This window comes from Hyaena hyaena, unplaced genomic scaffold (assembly GCF_003009895.1).
Source record: "Hyaena hyaena isolate Hyena2069 unplaced genomic scaffold, ASM300989v1 scaffold_21, whole genome shotgun sequence".
In the NCBI taxonomy this organism is placed as follows: domain Eukaryota; kingdom Metazoa; phylum Chordata; class Mammalia; order Carnivora; family Hyaenidae; genus Hyaena; species Hyaena hyaena.
In genome coordinates, this window is record NW_024080653.1 from 6,496,920 (window position 1) to 6,516,232 (window position 19,313).

The 19,313-nt window shown below is 44.9% G+C and overlaps 1 protein-coding gene across 8 annotated transcripts in view; it reads right to left on the reverse strand.

Moving 5' to 3' along the window:
• Window positions 1–19,313, reverse strand: part of B3GNTL1 (UDP-GlcNAc:betaGal beta-1,3-N-acetylglucosaminyltransferase like 1) — an 89,869-nt gene that overhangs the window by 59,044 nt on the left and 11,512 nt on the right. For 6 of the 8 annotated variants that reach the window (XR_005527425.1, XR_005527424.1, XM_039226432.1 and 3 more), the window contains exon 4: window positions 15,586–15,650. The exons of the other annotated variants lie outside the window; for them this stretch is intronic. Coding sequence is in view for 4 of the 6 variants with exons in the window: in XM_039226432.1 (XP_039082363.1) it covers window positions 15,586–15,650 (65 nt within the window). In the remaining 2 variants the exon portion in view is untranslated. The remainder of the gene's footprint in view (window positions 1–15,585; window positions 15,651–19,313) is intronic. 8 annotated transcript variants of the gene reach the window in all.

Below are 19,313 nucleotides of genomic sequence, written 5' to 3' on the forward strand. Positions count from 1 at the left end.
TTCAATTTGCAAGGACATGGGTGGAGATAGAGTGTTATTATGCCAAGCGAAATAAGCAGTCAGAGAAAGACAAATACCATATGGTTTCACTCATATGTGGAATTTAAGAAACAAATGAGAGAAACAAATGAGAAAAGGTAAAAAAACAAAACAAAACACCAAAAACCAAAAACCAAAAAACAAAGAGAGAGAGAGACAGAGAGAGAAATCAAGAAACAGACTCTTCACTATAGAGAACACACTAACGGTCACCAGAGGGGAGGGAAGGTGGTGAAGTAGGTGTTGGGAATTAAGGGGTGCACTTGCTGTGATGAAATAAAATAAAATGATAAAAAAATAAATACAATTTATAGTTCAAAACATCCGATTGTATTTCTATACACTAGCATCAAGTAATCTGAAATAAAATAAAGTCATGCACTCATAATCACATAAAAGAATGAAACCATTAGACATACGTTTAACAAAAGAAGTGCCAAGACTTGTACAGTGGAAATTAGGAAACATTGCTGAAACAAGTGAAAGACTTAAATGAACAGAGAGACCTCACACATTAGTGGATCAGAAGACTTAATATTACAAACCAGCTCTCCCCAAACTGACCTATGGATTCACTACAAGTCAAAATCTCAACCTGCGTCTTTATGGAAATTGGCGAGCTGAACCTGAAATTCCCATGGAGAAATAAAGACCCAGAATGGTGATGGCAGTGTTGACGAAAGAAGAAACATGACGGAGAACTTAGGCTTTCTGACTCAAAACTCACAGCCACAGAGCTACTGCCCGGCCCGGGGAGGTAAGCAGACCCACAAACAGAGCCGCAAGCAGGAGAATGGCCCAGGCAAGGCAGAGGCTGGGATCCCGGGACGGGAAGGGAAAAATGAGCGTTGACCCTCACCACACACAAAAGGAATTCAATGTAGACCACAGACCTACATGTGAGAGCTAAAACCGGAAACTCAGAAACATCTTGGTGACTCTGAGTTAAGCAAAGAATCCCTACACCTGACAACAAAACCCAAGTGATAGAAAACTCTGATCCACGGGCTTCATCAAAATTTCACATTTGTGTGCAGATATAAGCAGAAAGTGAACAGACTTGAAGGAAACGCCCACGGGGCAGGCCCTGAGGCCCCAAGGGGCTGTTGGGGGATGCAGTCCAACTGGAGGTACAGTGGCGGGAGACCTTCCTCTGCCTGGGGCATCTGCTCTTCTTCAGCTTTGGAAGAGAACTTCCCTAACTTTACGAAAGACAGGTATGACAATACCCTACAGCAAACAACACACTTAACAGTGAAAAAGTTCAGTGCACTCTGAGATGGGAAAGGAGACGAAAACGTCACTGTCATGACTTCTAGTTAACAGTTTACTAGACTAACAACTGTAAACATTTATGCTCCAATTGTGAAAGCACCCAAATATATAAATCAATTAATCACAAACATAAAGAAACTTATTGATAATAATACCATAATAGTAGGCGACTTTAACATCCCACTTATAGCAATGGACAGATTATCTAAACAGAAAATCAACAAGGAAACAATGGCTTTGGATGACACACTGGACCAAATGGACTTAACAGATACATACAGAACATTTCACCCTAAAGCAGCAGAATACACATTCTTCTCAAGTACACATGGAACATTCTCCAGAACAGATCACATACTGGGACAGAAATTATCCCTCAATAAGTCAAAAAGTATCAAGATCATACTGTGCATATTTTCAGACCACAATGCTATGAAACTAGAAATCAACCACAAGAAAAAATGTGGAAAGATAACAAATACTTGCAGACTAAAGAACATCCTACTAAAGAATGAATGGGCTAACCAAGAAGTTAAACAGGAAATCAAAAACTACATGGAAGCCAATGAAAATAACACCACAACCCAAAACCTCTGGGACGGAGCAAAGGCGGTCATAAGAGGGAAGTATATAGCAACCCAGGCCTTCCCAAAGAAGGAAGAAAGGTCTCATATACACAACCTAAATTTACACCTTAAAGAACTGGAAAAAGAATAGCAAATAAAACCCCAAACCAGCAGAAGACAGGAAATAATAAAGATTAGAGCAGCAATCAATGCTATTGAAACAAACAAACAAACAAAAAAACAATAGAACAGATCAATGAAACCAGGAGCTGGTTCTTGGAAAGAATTAACCAAATTAGGGGTGCCTGGGTGGCTCAGTCAGTTAAGCTTCCGACTTCGACTCAGGTCATGATCTCGCAGTTCATGGATTCGAGCCCCGCGTAGGGCTCTGTGCTGACAGCTCAGAACCTGGAGCCTGCTTCGGATTCTGTGTCTCCCTTCCTCTCTGCCTTCCGCTGCTCATGCTCTCTCTCTCCGTCTCTCTCAGAAATAAATAAAAAACATTAAAGAATTAACAATATTGATAAACTCCTAGACAGTTTTATCAAAAGATAAAGGAAAGGACTCTAAATAAATAAAACCAAGAATGAAAGAGGAGAGATCACAACCAACACAGCAGAAATTCAAACAATAATAAAATATTATGAGCAACTATTCGCCAATAAAATGGGCAATATGGAAAAAATGGACAAATTCCTAAAAAAAATATAAACTACCAAAACTGAAACAAGAAGAAATAGAAAAGTTGAATAGACCCATAACCAGTAAATAAATCGAATTAGTAATAAAAAATCTCCTAATAAACAAAGAGTCCAGGGCCAGATGGCTTACCAGAGGAATTCTACCAAACATTTAAAGAAGAGTTAACACCTATTCTTTGGAAGCTGTTCCAAAAAATAGAAATGGAAGGAAAACTTCCAAACTCATTCTATGAAGCCAGCATTACCTTGATTCCAAAACCAGACAAAGACTCCACTAAAAAGGAGAACTACAGACCAATTTCCCTGGTGAACATGGATGCAAAAATCCTCAACAAGATATCAGCCAACCGGATCCAACAATACATTAAAAGAATTATTTACCACAACCAAGTGAGTTATATCTGGGATGCAAGCCTGGTTCATTATCTGCAAAACAATCAATGTGATACATCACATCAATAAAAGAAAGGATAAGAACCACATGACCTTCTCAATAGATGCAGATAAAGGATCTGACAAAATACAGGATCCTTTCTTAATAAAAACCCTCAAAAAAGTAGGGATAGAAGGATCACCTCTCAAGATCATAAAAGCCATATATGAAAGGCCTACTGCTAGTATCATCCTCAATGGGGAAAACGGAAAGCTTTCCCCTAAGGTCAGGAACATGACAGGGATGTCCACTCTCACCACTGTTATTCAACACAGTATTGGAAGTCCTAGCCTCCGCAGTCAGACAACACAAAGGAATAAAAAGCATCCAAATTGGCAAGGAAGAAGTCAAACTCCTTGCATAAGACATGATACTCTATACAGAAAACCCAAAAGATTCTACCAAAAAATTGCTGGAACAGATCCATGAATTCAGTAAAGTTGCAGGATATAAAATCAACGTACAAAAATCAGTTGCATTCCTTTACACTGATAATTTAGCAGTAGAAAGAGAAATCAAGGAATTCCATTACAGAAGAGGTGAAAAATCTATACACTGAAAACTATAGAAAGTTTATGAAAGAAATTGAAGAAGATGCACACGCGCGAGCGCGCACACACACACACACACACGAAAAATCTTCCATGCTCCTGGATTGGAAGAACAGATATTGTTAAAATGTCAATCCTCCCTAAAGCAAACTACATATTCAGTGCAATCCCTATCAAAATTACAGCAGTATTTTTCACAGAGTTAAACAAACAATCCTTAAGTTTGTATGGAACCATAAAAGACCCCTAATAGCCAAAACAATCCTGAAAAAGAAAACCAAAGCTGGAGGCATCACAATCCCGGACTTCAAGATGTATTACAAAGCTGTCATCATCAAGACAGTATGGTACTGGCACAAAGACAGACACTTTAATCAATGGAACAGAATAGACCAGAAATGGACCCACAAACATATGGCCAACTAATCTTTGACAAATCAGGAAAGAATATCCAATAGAATAAAGATGGTCTCTTCAGCAAATGGTACTGGGAAAACAGTACAGCAAGATGCAGAAAAGTGAACTGGACCTCTTTCTTACACCAGACACAAAAAGAAACTCAAAATGGATGAAAGACCTAAACGTAAGACAGGAAGCCATCAAAATCCTAGAGGAGAAAGCAGGCAAAAACCTCTTTGACCTCAGCCACAGCAGTTTCTTACTCAACATGTCTCCAGAGGCAAAGGAAACAAGAGCAAAAATGTGCTACTGGGACCTCATCAAAATAAAAAGGTTCTGCACAGAGAAGGAAACAATCAGCAAAACTAAAAGGCAACTGATGGAATGGGAGAAGATATCTACAAATGACATATCAGACAAACGGTTAGTATCCAAAATCTATAAAGAACTTATCAAACTCAACACCCAAAAAGCAAATATTCCAGTGAAGAAATGGTAAAAATACAGGAATAGACACTTCTCCAAAAAAGACATCCAGATGGCTAACAGATACATGAAAACATTACTCATCATCAGGGAAATATATATTAAAACTACAATGAGATACCGCCTCAGACCAGTCAGAATGGCTAAAATTAACAACTCAGGCAACAACAGATATGGACAAGGATGTGGAGAAGGAGGATCCCTTTTGCACTGCTGGTAGGATTACAAACTGATCAGGTTCCTCAAAAAATTACAAATAGAACTACCCTACAACCAGGCAATTACACTACTAGGTATTTATCTAAGGAATACAGGTGTGCTGCTTTGAAAGGGCACATAGCAGCACTATCAACAATAGCCAAAGTATGGAAAGAGCCCAAATGTCCATTGACAGATGAATGGATAAAAAGATGTACACACACACACACACATACACACACACACACACACACACACACCATGGAGTATTACTCAGCAATCAAAAAGAATGAAATCTTGCCATCTGCAACTACGTGGATGGAACTAGAGGGTATTATGCTAAGTGAAATAAGTCAATGAGAGAGAGACAAAAATACGACTTCACTCATGAGGAATTTAAGATACAAAACAGACGAACATAAGGGAAGGGAGGCAAAAAGAATATAAAAACAGGGACGAGGACAAAACATAAGGGACTTTTAAATATAGAGAACAAACAGAAGGTTGCTGGAGGGGTTGTAGGAGGGGGGAGGGGCTAAATGGGTGAGGGGCAATAAGGAAGACACTTGTTGGGATGAGCACTGAGTGTTACACACAGGGGACGAATCACTGCAATCTATTCCTGAAATCATTGTTGCACTATATGGTAACTAACTTGGATGTAAATTAAAAATAAATAAAACAATTTACTAGAGACTCAAGTTAAGAAAAACAAACAAAAGGCACAAAGTTTAGAGGGGCGCCTGAGTGGCTCAGTTGGTTGAGTGACTCTTGATTTTGGCTCAGGTCATGATCCTAGGGTTGGGACTAAGTCCTGCATCAGGCTCTGCAATGAGTGTGGAAGCTACTTGGGATTCTCTCTTTCTCCCTCTGCCCCTCTCCCCTGTTAGCACTCTGTCTTAGGAAGGAAGGAAGGAAGGGAGGGAGGAAGGAAGGGAAAAAGTAGGAAGGCAGGCAGGTAGGCAGGCAGGCAGGTAGGCAGGTAGGCAGGCAGGCAGGCAGGCAGGCAGGTAGGCAGGCAGGAAGGAAGTTGCACAAGGCTTAGAAAGAGGAAAAATGATTTTATACATAAACAACCCAAAGTAATCAACAGAGAAATATTGGAATTAAAAGTAAATTTAATGAGGTTTCAGAATATAAGATTGATAAGAAAAATTAAATTACTTTCTATGTATATAAAAATTAAATTAATTTCTCTATATCTACAAAATGCTCTAAACGATGCCACTTACAATATCAAAAAACATCAAATTATTCTCCTATATTGTTGGTGAGAATGTAAGGTGATACAACATCTCTAGAAAACAGTCAGGCAATTTCTCAAAATGTTAAACACAGAGTAACACAGCAATGCCACTCCTGGGTCTATACCCACGAGAACTGAACACATCTGTCTGCACAGGAACTTGTACAGGAATGCTCATGACCGCATTATGCATGATAGCCAAAAGGTGGACCCAAATGCTCATGAGATGGTAAACGTGGTCCATGCATGTAGTGGAACGTGACGCTACAACAGGAAGAAATGAAGCTCTGACTCTGGTTGCAATGTGATGGAAAAGCACAGGAAGCCAGTCATAGAGACCAAACTGTATTCATTCTACTTGTAGGAACTGTCCATAACGGGCAAGACACAGAGATAGAAAAGCAGCCAGCAGTGCCTGACTGGGAGCCAGGGTGGTGACTAGGAGCTAATGGGGGCGTTTGTCCCATGGTGATGGCAATGTCCCCAAATTAGACCATGGTGATGACCACACAACACTGTGAACATACCAAAATCCACTGAACTGTATACTCTAAATGGGGAGATTTTATGTAAATTATAGCTCTGTAAGCTGATTAAAAAATGTTTTCTTAGAAACCAAATACCAAGCAATTAATTTAACGAAGAATTAAAGCCATGCATGGCTAAGTAAAAGAATGGACATATGTTCACCGTTAGGAAATCTAAACACCGTAAAGAAGTTCGTCCTCCCATAACCAATTTATGGATCCAACATAATTCCAATCAAAATCCTCACTAGAGATTCTGTGAAAATTAATAAAAGACTCTGACATTTATAAAAATGCAAAATGATTTAGAATAAAAATAGCTAAAAGTATTGAAGTAGATGAACAAGAGGGCTTACAGAATCAAACTACACTGTGTTTGTTCTCTAAAGCTGCAATGTGGCAAATGAAGGACAGACCAATAGCCTGACTGGACAGAACACAGAGGCCATAAACAGGCCCCCCACATACCCACACTGGAAAGCTGTTGAGCAAATACTTTCCTTTCAATGAACAATGCTACAGCCACTGGAAATCCCTATGAAAAGGAGTCATTCAGGACCTCTACCCACATGCAAATAGAAGTGATTTCTAGATCAACTGTGGATCTGAATGGGAAAAGTAAAAAAAAATAAAGCTTTTAGAGAATGATATAGAAAAATATATTCGTGAGTGAGGTAAACAAAAATTTCACAGTTAGGGAAAAAAGCACTAAACAATAAGGAAAAGATTGATAAACTGGACTGCAGTAAATTGGAAATTTCTATTCATCTACAACTTTATTAAAAGACTAAAAGATAAAGCCACACAGTGTGGGAGGAGCTATTTGTAATTCATACATTCAACAAAGGACTTGTAACCAACTTATCTGAATAATTCCCTATTGAAGAAAAATGAGGCAGCATCATTAAAAATGGGCAAGAGACATGAGCAGGCAGTACACAAAGAAAATATCCAATATCCACCTGCAACCTTGTCAGACATCAGGGAAATGAATTTAAAACCACAGACATGTACCACTACGTGACGACCAGATGACTGAAGTGAAGACGACAAGTCACAGGAAGGGCTGGGAGGAGAAAGGCCAGCCCGCACACCCTCGTGCCACCGGACAAGTGCCTGCTGCACGTGAGCACAGCACCGCGAGCATGCCAGTCCCTCCCCACATGTGTGACGAGTAGATGTACAGTGACATGTGTGCCAAAAGAGATGTATAAGCATTTTCTGGTGAAATCACTCAAACACCCAAATGTCGAACCAGCAGAAGGATGGAAGTGGCCTCTCCATACACTGCACTTTGACACAGCAATGAAAGTTAGTGAAGTGCTGCTACACAAAAACCAGCATTAATCTCCAAAATGTAACGTTAGGTAAGACAAACCAGACACAAGAGAATATATAAGGAATTACATAAAGATCAAAATAAGACAAAACTAACTGTGGGTGACAAGAAGGGAATGGGACTTCTGACAAGGAACGGGGGGCGTGTGGGGCCTGGCAACGCGCCAGTCCTGCACCCGCAGGTGACTGCATGGGACAGCTCGGTTCCCATAACTCAATGAACTTCATACTCACAACCTGTGCCCGGGACTATGTATATGTTAGACTTCAATAAAAATGAACAAGAGCAATTCCAAGTGGAGTTCAGATCAAAAAATAAAAGATAAAAAATGAAATAAAGCATCTGGAACTAAGAGAATAACCTCAGCACCTAAAAGTAGGAAAAAATATCTCAAGAAGAAGGTAGGAAGGACTGACTATAAAGAAAAAAATTACTCACTTGACCTACCTTAAAATTAAGAACTCTATTCATCATTAGATAGCTTTCAGAGAGTGAAAAGGCGAGCTACAGAGTGAGATACGCTGGATACAAAAAGCTGTATATGATGCCACTTAGAAAAGTTCAGAAACAGGCAGGACTATCATGTCAGAAAATAGGAGCATATTTAACTTTGGGGGGAATAAGGAAGGTAAGCAGGAAGGAGCCCAAAGGGGCTTCTAGCGTGGCTACACAAAAGCTGCTGTATGATAATTCGCTGAGCTATACATTTATGTCTGGTGCTCTTCTCTATGCATGTTTTTCTTCACAGTGTAAGTGACGACACAAACACAGGGTTGTGAGCAGAACCCCTGCTGTGTGTCTCTGCCCCAGAGTCCTAGCCGGTGCAGTGAGTCAAGAACGGAGGATAAAGGCTCACAGTCAGACAGAAACACGTAAAAGTCTATTCATCACTTCACAGTGAATTCTTAATTAAAAAACAAACAAAAACCCAACTATAACTAATAAGGTAACTTAGCACATTTACAGCAATAAAACTGGCAGATTAACTTTTCATACTAATTTTTTATAGTACCAAACTCCATAAAATACTTAGTGATGTATTTTTTTAAGATTATGCAAGACCTGTATCCTGAAAACTACAAAACATTTCTGAGAAATGTGAGAAGGCCTAAATAAATGGAGAGATGTACCATGTTTATGGATTAGAACATTCAGTATTGATAAGACCCCAAAACGGATCTACAAATTCAATGCAACTCCAGTAACAGTCCAAGCAGATTTGACAGTGGATTCTAAATGTTTGCAGAAATTCAAAAGACCTAAAAACAAAGAAAGAAACAAACAAACAACAATTTTGAAAAGGAATAACACAGGTGGAAGATCTAACCATACCTAATTTTTTTCATCATGACTATGCTGTGGCTTCATTACTGCCGCGGGAACGAAGGCAGTGTGAAAGCAGCATGAGCACAGAGACACGCAGCCTGTGCTGTGTCTGCCACCCGACTTTCAACAGAGATGCCAAGCTCAGATGCTGGGACTGAGTTAGGAGAGGGAGAGGAGACTGTCATCGCAATCCCTCCTTGACACCACACTCAGATTAATCCAAAACAGGTAACACACTTACATGTAAAAGACAAAACCATAAAACATAAAACCTCTAGGGAAAAACAGGGAGAAAGTGTTGGGGTAGACAAAGATTTCTTATTTTCTTAGAAGGGACACAAAAACACAAATCTTGACAGGAAAAACTGATAAAATGGACTTAAACACAATGAACAACTACTGTTCATTAAAACACTTTTCAGAAATGAAAACAAAAGCAAGCCACATACTGGAGAAAGAATCTGTATCTTAAAACTCAAGACCAAGACAAACAACTTAATAAAAGAGTTGAAAGACTTGAAAGACACTTGACACAGGAAGAGACATGTGTGATCAGTCAGCACCCACATGAAGACACAGCACATTTAGTCACCAGGGATATGCAACCTAAAATGACAAGGAGACAGTCCCACAGGCTTGCCACGGGGCTTAAATCACAAAGACAGACAACTCCGAGTGTTGGTAAGAAGTTGGGACAACTGGAGCTTGTTAAATTGCTGGGCCTCTAAAATGGTTCATCTTTTTGGAAAACAGTTTTAAAGTTTCTTACAAAGGCAAACGTGTGTGTTTACATCACCCATTAGCTCTGTCCCTAGACACTGACCAGGAGAAATGAAGTGCATGTCCATGCTAAGACCTGCACGAATTTCCATGGTGTCTGTAACCCAAGGTAGGCAAACACTGTCCACTGATGGGCACCTATAGGAGGCGTGTCCTGGAACACATGGCTTGGCAGCAACAAAGCCTCACTCACTGATACCAGCAACTGCACAAATAAATCTCAGAGAGTGTGCTGAGCAAAAATGGCCAACCACAAAAGCACATTCTGTACAATTGCATTTCTATGAAGTACTGGAACAGGACAAACCCCCCATGTGTGGAAACAATGGATGGCTCCGTAATTACATTACTAATCTAAGAAATCCCGTTGGTAGCTGCTTTCAGGAGCCACGCACGAGTATGAAGCGACATGAGGAAATGGTAGCCTGGACTGAGGCGGTTCTTACGTGGGTGCGTACGTTTGTCAGAACCACTGAATGTGCACTTTAAATGGGCATATCTTATTATGTGGGAGAAATAACCCAGTCAGGTTGATTTTTAAATATATCTCTAATAAATCATACCCACTACTCAGGAAGAAAGTTTAAGCTGATGCTTTTTAAAAACATCATCATTGGGGCGCCTGGGTGGCTTAGTCGGTTGGGTGTCCGACTTTCGCTCAGGTCATGATCTCGCGGTTCGTGGGTTCGAGCCCCGCGTCGGGCTCTGTGCTGACTGCCAGCTCAGAGCCTGGAGCCAATTTCAGAGTCTGTATCTCCCTCTCTCTCTGACACTCCCCTGCTCACACTGTCTCTCTCTCTCTCCTAGAAATAAATAAAAAAATTAAAAAAAAAATAAAATAAAAATAAACATCATCATAGTTCTGGGTTCCTGCACAGGAGCCATGACGACACCAGAAATGTTACACAGCACCACCATCTCCCAAACGCACAGCTTTTCTTGTTCTAAGTTTCCAGTCCCCGGCCGTGTGCATACACACCTTTCCTACAGCCATAACTGTAGCAGGAGCACACATAAGAGACATTACGGGTGACACATGCAAATTCACTAAATACACACATGTTCAAGTTGTGTGGCCTCCTCCACTGACAGAACCTAGGCTATGTGGCCAGTGCCCCCGCCCTGGCTCCCTGCTCCTCTGAGAAAGGAAATCCCTTTAACTGAGAAAGAAAGAATTCCTCAGATGAGCAAGAGATTCAGCAGGAGGGAGGAGAGGCACAGGGGAGTCTGGGCTGCAAGGGCAGGATGGGGCACTGCCCAGGGCTCGCACAGCCCAGAGCAGACGCCCCTGGCCTGGCACTTCCTGCCCCACTGTTCCTGAGCCAGCAAGACTCCAGGGCAGGGTCCCCACACGCACCCCTGCCAGCTCGGGCCCAGTGGCCCCTCTAGTCTGCCAGGTCCAGCATGACTGTAGGCACTAGCACACTGTACATGGCACAGAAGGACAGAGAGGGCAGGGAGGTGACCAGAAGTCACTGCCACTGGAGGTGGGACAGGAGGGTACCACCTTCTCCTTGTTGGGTGGAGGCCACCAGGGCTGGCTGGGTGTGGAAGGAACGGCTTGGAAGCCCGTGACTCTGTCTGCCCGCAGGGTCTGGGGTCTGTCCATCCGCTGCCGTCCCAATCCACGTCTGCAGCAAGCTCTCTCCCTGGCCAGCGGGGTTTCAGGACCAGTGCTCGAGGGAGCAGCTGAGCAAACACCCAGGCCATTCCCCTTTCCTAAGCCTCAAAACGAAAACACACTACACAAACAGAAAATATTTCAAAAGCTCACTGCTGTCTGCGGCATTAGTCTCTCTAAAGAAATCATGGTTAGTGGCACTTGGTGAGAGCTGGAGCCTGCCAAGCACAGACGCCCAGAGCCAACAAAAACAGCTGAGCACGGCTCCCGTGAAGCAGTGTGAGCAGCCACGTGCGGAGACTTCTGGGGCTCACACAGCCCTTTTCTCCACTGTATTCTGGTCCAGAGAAGTCTTCCGTGAGTTTTGAGAAGGATTCTCTCTTTCTTCCAAGAACACAAGTAGGCGCACCCCCCCTCCCCTGCCCAGATCAGCACTGATTTGTAGCTGCCCATCAAACCAGAAGATGGGCATCACCTGCTTCTCGGTGATCCACTCGAGCCTTTTTGGGAACAGTCACCACTAAGAGCACATGGCCCTGCTCCTGACCTAGCTAACGCCCTCCCGGTCTTGGGTCTAAAACAGAGCCCATAATTTACTTGTCAGGAAAGAGGAGGAGAGGAAGCCCAGAAAGGAGAGGCTGTGGTGTGTCTGGAGAAGGAGGGGCGGGAGGGGGCGGGAGGCGGCCACCCTGACCGCCCCCCAGTGCGGCCCTCACGCAGGCAGCACAACGGGGGCTGCAGCCATGCCCTAGCAAGTACCCCCAAAAGCCAAGTACCACAAAGGCATCAACACTCACACGGGCTGATAAAGTCTGTAAAACAATTTCTATACAGAACTTTGAGTTTTCTGTCAATTGTTTATTTTAATGGAGGGGAGTGTGTATTTACAGGATACACTGTTGAAGACAGAATGAAAAGTATGGCTTTATAAAATGGCAAAAGTTCTTTTGATTTGCAAACCGCTGATGCTCGCCTCAACTCTGGACGTATCACACGAAACCGTGCGCGCCAGTATCGGTGAGACCAGAAATGACTCAGAGGCCTCCGGCGGAGGCCCCGCACCTCTCTCCCCTGCTCCTCTCCTGCTTCCTTCAGGCATGAGCAGCTCACCACCCTGCCCACTCCCGCTCGCCTGTGGAGCCAAAATTTCTAGCTGACACTCAGTTGGAAAAGCAAGCGTCTGCGCGACCTGAGCCCTGCTATTGCGCAACCCTCTTCTAAAGTTGCAGCACACTCTACGCAGCAGACAGCAACACTATTTTCTCAATGATCCCGTAAGTCAGACATAAAAATCGGTGGGCACATGGTGCAGAGACGATTAAAAACAATCCGTCTTACCTGCTGGCAACATGTGTCTCTAACAAGTTACTGGCCGGTACGCTGCTCTAAATAGGGCGAAACACCACCACCCAGTGGCCTCTCAGTGACAGCCACACCTGTGCTCAAATGCTTTGCTCTCAGAAGCCTCCAGAGTGGAACCAGGTCTCCGGTCCCAGCCCTGTGGGCACTCAGTCCCCTTCCTTCGACTTCCACCTTCCACCCTCCCAATGCCCAGGACAGAACTAGAGGGAAACAGAAACATGAACCGCGAGCATCTAAATCAGTCAGCACTGCTACTTCCTAGCAGTCTGGACAAAATGCTTCATGACAAAAGTGGTTCAAATCACTTTCTGTCACTCACAGATGAGTCACTAACAGGACCTTCCTCTCTGCTAGAGAACAGTCAGGCTGTACATGCCAGACCCTGGGGCTGCCTGACACGGTGCCCCTGATGTGTCAGAGGCAAAGCAGCCCTCCAGCTTCTGGGGAATGAGGCTCTGAGGCCCACGTGGTCTCCATGTGCGGAGGCCCTAGTGTGCGCCCTGGGCAGGTGGCCTGGGGGCGCTCCAGCAGGGCTGCCCGCCGTCCACACAGCTCCACGCCTTGCGGGCACCCTGACAGCACCAAGGCGGGTGTCCAAACACTTCTCTCTTCCTTAGGAAACTCATTCAGAAAAGACTGATTCAAAGATCCCCAAGGGCACGTGGTACTGTGTTTTGGAGGGACTATTCTGCACACCAATCCTGCTGTAGCCAACTCAGCGATGGCCACCCTCCCAGTTTCTAACTTAAGCACAGGGCCCTGCTGGAGGTGGTGTGCTGTCTTCCTGAACAGCAGCAGGACCACGGAGAAAGGCCGGCGGAGTGCGACAGGCCCTAGATGAGGGGTGGGCGTGGGCACAGGAGCCCCCTCGGCCACCCTCCTCACATCTCTGAGACAGGCAGCTTTCACGGGACAACAGAACCCTTTCGCTGTAAATGTCTGCTCAATGGGTACAGGTGGGGCTACCTGTGTGGAGGGAAGGGGTGGGGACAGCCCAGGGAGTGACCCTGTGAAATGAGACCACTCTGATGAATCTAAGTGCACTGATAGACGACCAGAGCCAGGCCTGACAGAAGCTTCTCACCCTTGACATGGGTCCCCACCCTGGGTGAGGTAGGCAAGGCCCCACGTTGCCCTCTGACCACCAGAGCATGACCTGAGCGCTCCCAGCAGCTGGGTGAGCAGATTCAGCACGCTCAAGGGCACGGGTCCAGGGTCTGAGCTGTGCCCCCCGTCCCTGCCAGCACCACCAACACCTCCACTGAACCCGCTGGCCACCCAGAGAGCAGCAAAAGGCCACGGTCATGCAGGGTCTCGAGGAGCAGCCAGCAGTCCCCTGGCCGAACTCCATGCTCCAGGAACTTGCTGCATGTGCACCAGTCCCTTGATCTGTGAGGAAGACTGAGGAAAGGGGGAGGCTGGGAGAGAAATGACCAGAAACTGAGGACACCTGGAACACAGGCCTGCCCTGGGACCCAGCAGAGGCCACCCACGCGTGGACAGAAGGGCCAGGCCCCAGGAGCACACGCCTGATGCCTTGGCCTGGGATGGCTCCGCACAGCCTCCCAGGGAACAGAGAGCAACAAACAAACACAAAACCATGAATGTATCTCAGAAGACCTGGGAAGCAGAGAAGCGGCTGCCCCTAGATCTGCTGGGGGAGCAGACCAAACAGGGGGCTCTCAGGGGCACCCTAGTGCTGGGAGCTGAGAGCATAAGATCCCACTTCTTTTTTTTTTTTTTTTTTAATGTTTTTTATATATTTCTGAGAGAGAGAGACAGCGTGAACAGGGGAGGGTTAGAGAGAGAGGGAGACACAGAATCTGAAGAAGCTCCAGGCCCCGAGCTGTCAGCATAGAGCCCGATGCAGGGCTTGAACCTACGAATTGCGAGATCATGACTTGAGCCAAAGTCAGACACTTACATGGCTGAGGCACCCAAGGCAGGAGCACTTTCTAAGTTCTTGATACAAAATGCAGAACTATGCTGCCGACATCCCCAATTCACACTTTGTGAATGCTGAGTATATGCACTCAGAAAACCCTGTTAACTTGGTTTTTAAAGCTCGTATCTCATGAATGTCACTTGCATTTCCTTGGTCACAAGTGACAGGTGTGTAAGAGTTCAGCTGCAGTCTGCCTGCTCCCATCCTTCCCAATGAATCTTTCTTCCTTATAACTTGTGTGACTTGTGTTTCCCTAACGCTGCTCATCCTGTAAGTGCACGTTTCTCCACATCGTCCCAACTTATCTTCTGTTTAATTTACGTGATTCTCTGCTGTGCAAGTCTGTATTTTTATGTAATCATATTTATCAAAAATTAATTAACTTATTAAGTGCTATGGCATTTAACAGCAAGAGCCCAGGAACCTTAACTTTTAAGTCTGACCATTATATATTAGAATAATGATTTTCGGGGCACCTGGGTGGCTCAGTCAGTTGAGCATCAAACTTCGGCTTAGGTCATGATCTCACGGTTCGTGGGTTCGAGCCCCGCGTCGGGCTCTGTGCTGACAGCTCAGAGCCTGGAGCTACTTCGGATTCTGTGTCTCCCTCTCTCTCTGACCCTCCCCTGATCACGCTGTCTCTCTCAGAAAAAAAAAAAAAAAAAAAAAAAAATTAAAAAAATTTTTTAAAAAGAATAATGATTTTCAAGAACCACACTAAAACGTAAGGTCATTTAATGATTCAACCATTACACATACACACATTTTAAATAAAACAAAGAGTTACTTACCGAATCCAAAAAGCAAAGATAAGACCCCGAGCTCTGTGCTATTGCTTGATTTTTAGAATATCCGACTGTTTTAAAAAAGAAGAAGAAAAGGTCTTTTATACTTCATTTTCTGATGGTCCTCTCTTTCCTAGAACTTAGGTAACACACACTACTAGGAAGCTCAGAACACGGTACACCAGCAGGTAAAATCCAAGTCGGCTTTAGACAGAGTGAGAGGGAAGGGAAGGGAAAACAGTGCCCCATCTTTAGGGATGGAGACACAGTAAGTGTAACGTTGGGATGCGAAGAGCCCACCCAGAACCAGTGTATTAAGGGGGTTTGCTCGCCAGAGGAAGCAAATTCAGTAACCATTCACTGAGTGTAGCACAAAGCCAAGCCCTGGGGAATATTAAAAAAAAGAAAATCAAAATGTCACTGAATGGAACCGCTTGCATGGATGTGAAGGGGTGTGACAAGCGTGTGGCCGGCTGGTAAGTCCTCACTAAGGTGGAAACTATGAGCAGTTAATGGAATGCATTTCTCAGCGGTAGCTCCAGACACTGCCAGCATTGACTACATCTGTACACGCACACCCCCAGGGGCTCCCCTGCGAGGTGCACACCCACATTCACAAGGTGTGACTGTCCTCATATCCCTGACGTAGAATGGAGAAGCTGAGAGCACACTGCGATGAGAACGGACATCCCTGGGCTGCACGTGTACACGGGTGATTTTCCCACGGCACACAAAGACAGCCGATTCATCCAGAATCAGGTGGTCACCTTGGGAAGAGGGCAGCACCAGAGGGACAGAGGGGTCTCTGAGGATGGGCGATGCTGGCTCCTCCTCGGGATGTCAGGTACATGGAGTATTCGGTTTGTGAAAATTAACTGAACTGGACAATTATGATAAGTGCACTTTTATGGATGGATGGTATGTGGGTTTTTTTAAAGTGTATTTTTGAGAGAGACAGAGAGAGAGAGAAAGAGAGAGAGAGAGAGAGAACATGAGTAGGGGAGCGACAGCTCTGAGCTGTCGGTACAGAGCCTGATACGGGGCTTGAACTCACAGACCACAGCATCAGGACATGAGCTGAAGACAGATGCTTAACTAACTGAGCCACCTAGGTGCTTCCTCTTTTTTTTAATTTTAAATGTTTATTTTATTTTTGAGGAGGGGGTCAGTAGGGACACAGGGAGAGAATCCAAGCAGGCTCCATGCTGTCAGCACAGAGTTTGACATGGGGCTCCAACCCACAAACTGTGAGGTCAGAACCTGAGCTGAAGACGGATACTTAACCAACTGAGCCACCCAGGTGCCCTGGGTGTTATATTTCAATAAATGTTTTAAAAAGTTTTTGGCTTCAAACCATGGAAAGAGCCTAAGTGTCCATCAACTGAGGAATGGATCAAGAAGATGTTGTTTATTTATACAATGGAATCCTACATGGCGATGAGAAAGAATGAAATCTGGCCATGTGTAGCAACATGGATGGACCTTGAGGGTGTTATGCTGAGCGAAATAAGTCAGGCAGAGAAGGACAAATACCATATGTTTGCACGTATAGGAGCATTAGGAGGAACTTAACAGAGGACCATGGGGGAGAAGAAGGGGAAACAGTTGGGGAGAGAGAGGGAGGCAAACCATGAGAGACTCTTGATGCTGAGAACAAACTGAGGGCTGTGGGAGCGGGGGGGAGGGGAAGGAGGGTGATGGGCACGGAGGAGGGCACTTGTGGGCATGAGCACTGGGTGTTAAATGTAAACCAACTTGACAATAAACTAAGAAAAACAAAACAAAACAAAAAAGGGGCGCCTGGGTGGCTTAGTCGGTTGAGCGTCCGACTTTCACTCAGGTCATGATCTCGCGGTTCGTGGGTTCGAGCCCCGCGTAGGGCTCTGTGCTGACTGCCAGCTCAGAGCCTGGAGCCTGTTTCAGTCTGTGACTCCCTCTCTCTCTGACCCTCCCCTGCTCACGCTGTCTCTCTCTCTCTCCTAGAAATAAATAAAAAAAAAAAACATTAAAAAAAAAACAAAAAAACAAAACAAAACAAAACAAAACAAAAAGTTTTTGGCTTCAAAGAGATTATAACTTACAACTGAGTTGGAAAAAGCAAACTGATGACGTGTGGCTGTGTGGCCCCGAGCGGTGCTGAGGGAGCAGCCGGAGAAAGAGCAGAGGCCACAGCGTGGCCCTCAGTGTGGGGGGCACGGGGCGGCAGGGGTGCAGGCAGGCCTGGCCAGCAGGCTTTCTGAATGAGGAGTGGCCGCGAACTGACGCTGAGACAGCTGAGCCTGGACGGAGGGCAGGGCCGGCTCCAGGAGGGATTCAGAGGGGCTGAGGGGAATCTCAGGGGCACAAGATACACCCTCTATGGACAAGAGGCTGCCAGCACCTGAGTCGAGTTAACCAGCCAGTTACAGACTTGGTGCCACAGAGAAAAGTCACACAAAGTGAAACAGATGTGCGCAGAGGTAAAACCGTAAGTTCCCCCAGTAATGGAGCTCAGGTGGCCCGACCAGGCTCCTCGGCGCCAGGGACACAGCAGTGCACCTGCCACAGGCCACAGCTGAACTCCTGATTTTCTGTGCAAAGGACAGCGCCTCTCTGAGGTGGGGGACAAGGCAGCTGCCCCAGTAGGCGGCTTTGAGCAAACCTGAGCACCAGTCTCCCGGCACCAGTGTCCCGGTTCAGGCAGTTTCCACACGAGGCGGCAGCTCAATCTCAGCATTAATCCTTGAGCTTCGCCACCCCAACCAGTTAGAGCCTCCGGTGTCATAAGCAGAGAAGGAAGGGCGCAAGGGGAGCCCCCTGGAGATGGACACATGGCAGCACCAGCAGCGGCAGCAAGAGCTACCATCACCGCCAAGCACAGCAAACCCAGGGCGAGGCCTCACGGGACCAAAACCCAAGAGCCATAGGGAGAAGATGAAAATGGGAAGAGACAGTCCACAATCACATTTACATCAGCAGGAGTTCTGTTTAAAAAGCTGCCTAGTAGAGTTAGGTTTCAGAAGGGGGACAGATCAAACCCCAGAACTGAATAATGAAGGAAACCGCCTCCCGAAGGGAAGCTGGAAGTTCCTCACGATGAGTCCTATGTTTGGCAAAGACGAGGAATTTGCTTTAATATTACTGCCTTGAAGAAAGTCAGATGTTTGTGCCAGCGCTTGATGTTGGGGGTTGGGGGGAGGTGGGCCGTCACAAAGGGACGCAGCTGGTTGTCATGGTCACAGCAGGGAAAAACGCAGCCTTGGCGGGACTGTGTCCTCACCCTTGGGGAGGCGGAACTGTGCTGTATTTGCATTTGAGCAAGTGACCACATTGTTAAGAATGTTTTGCCCTGTTATGATATGAAATAATAATGAATGAATCTTAATCCAATTTAAGTAATTTAGCACTCTTGAAAAAAGAAACACCTTGGATTTACGTTACCCAACAGTCAATATAACTTTTCCTATTTAAGAAAATATCATTATAGGAAAATCTACCCTTTCAGATCTAATCAAACTAACTCTATTCCATACCTGTATAATATGGGGTCTCCCATGAATCTGCCTTGCCCATCTTCAAAATGACGGCAGACTGGCTCCATTTCTTCACATTATTACAACTGATTTTTTTAAATTGACAAAATACATGCAAATGTGACATTACTCAAGTTATGTCTAATCTATAAATGTATTTTATGAAAAATAAAACTTGTTTTTAAAATGGAGATTAGAAAAGCAATCAAACCAGTCACCAAA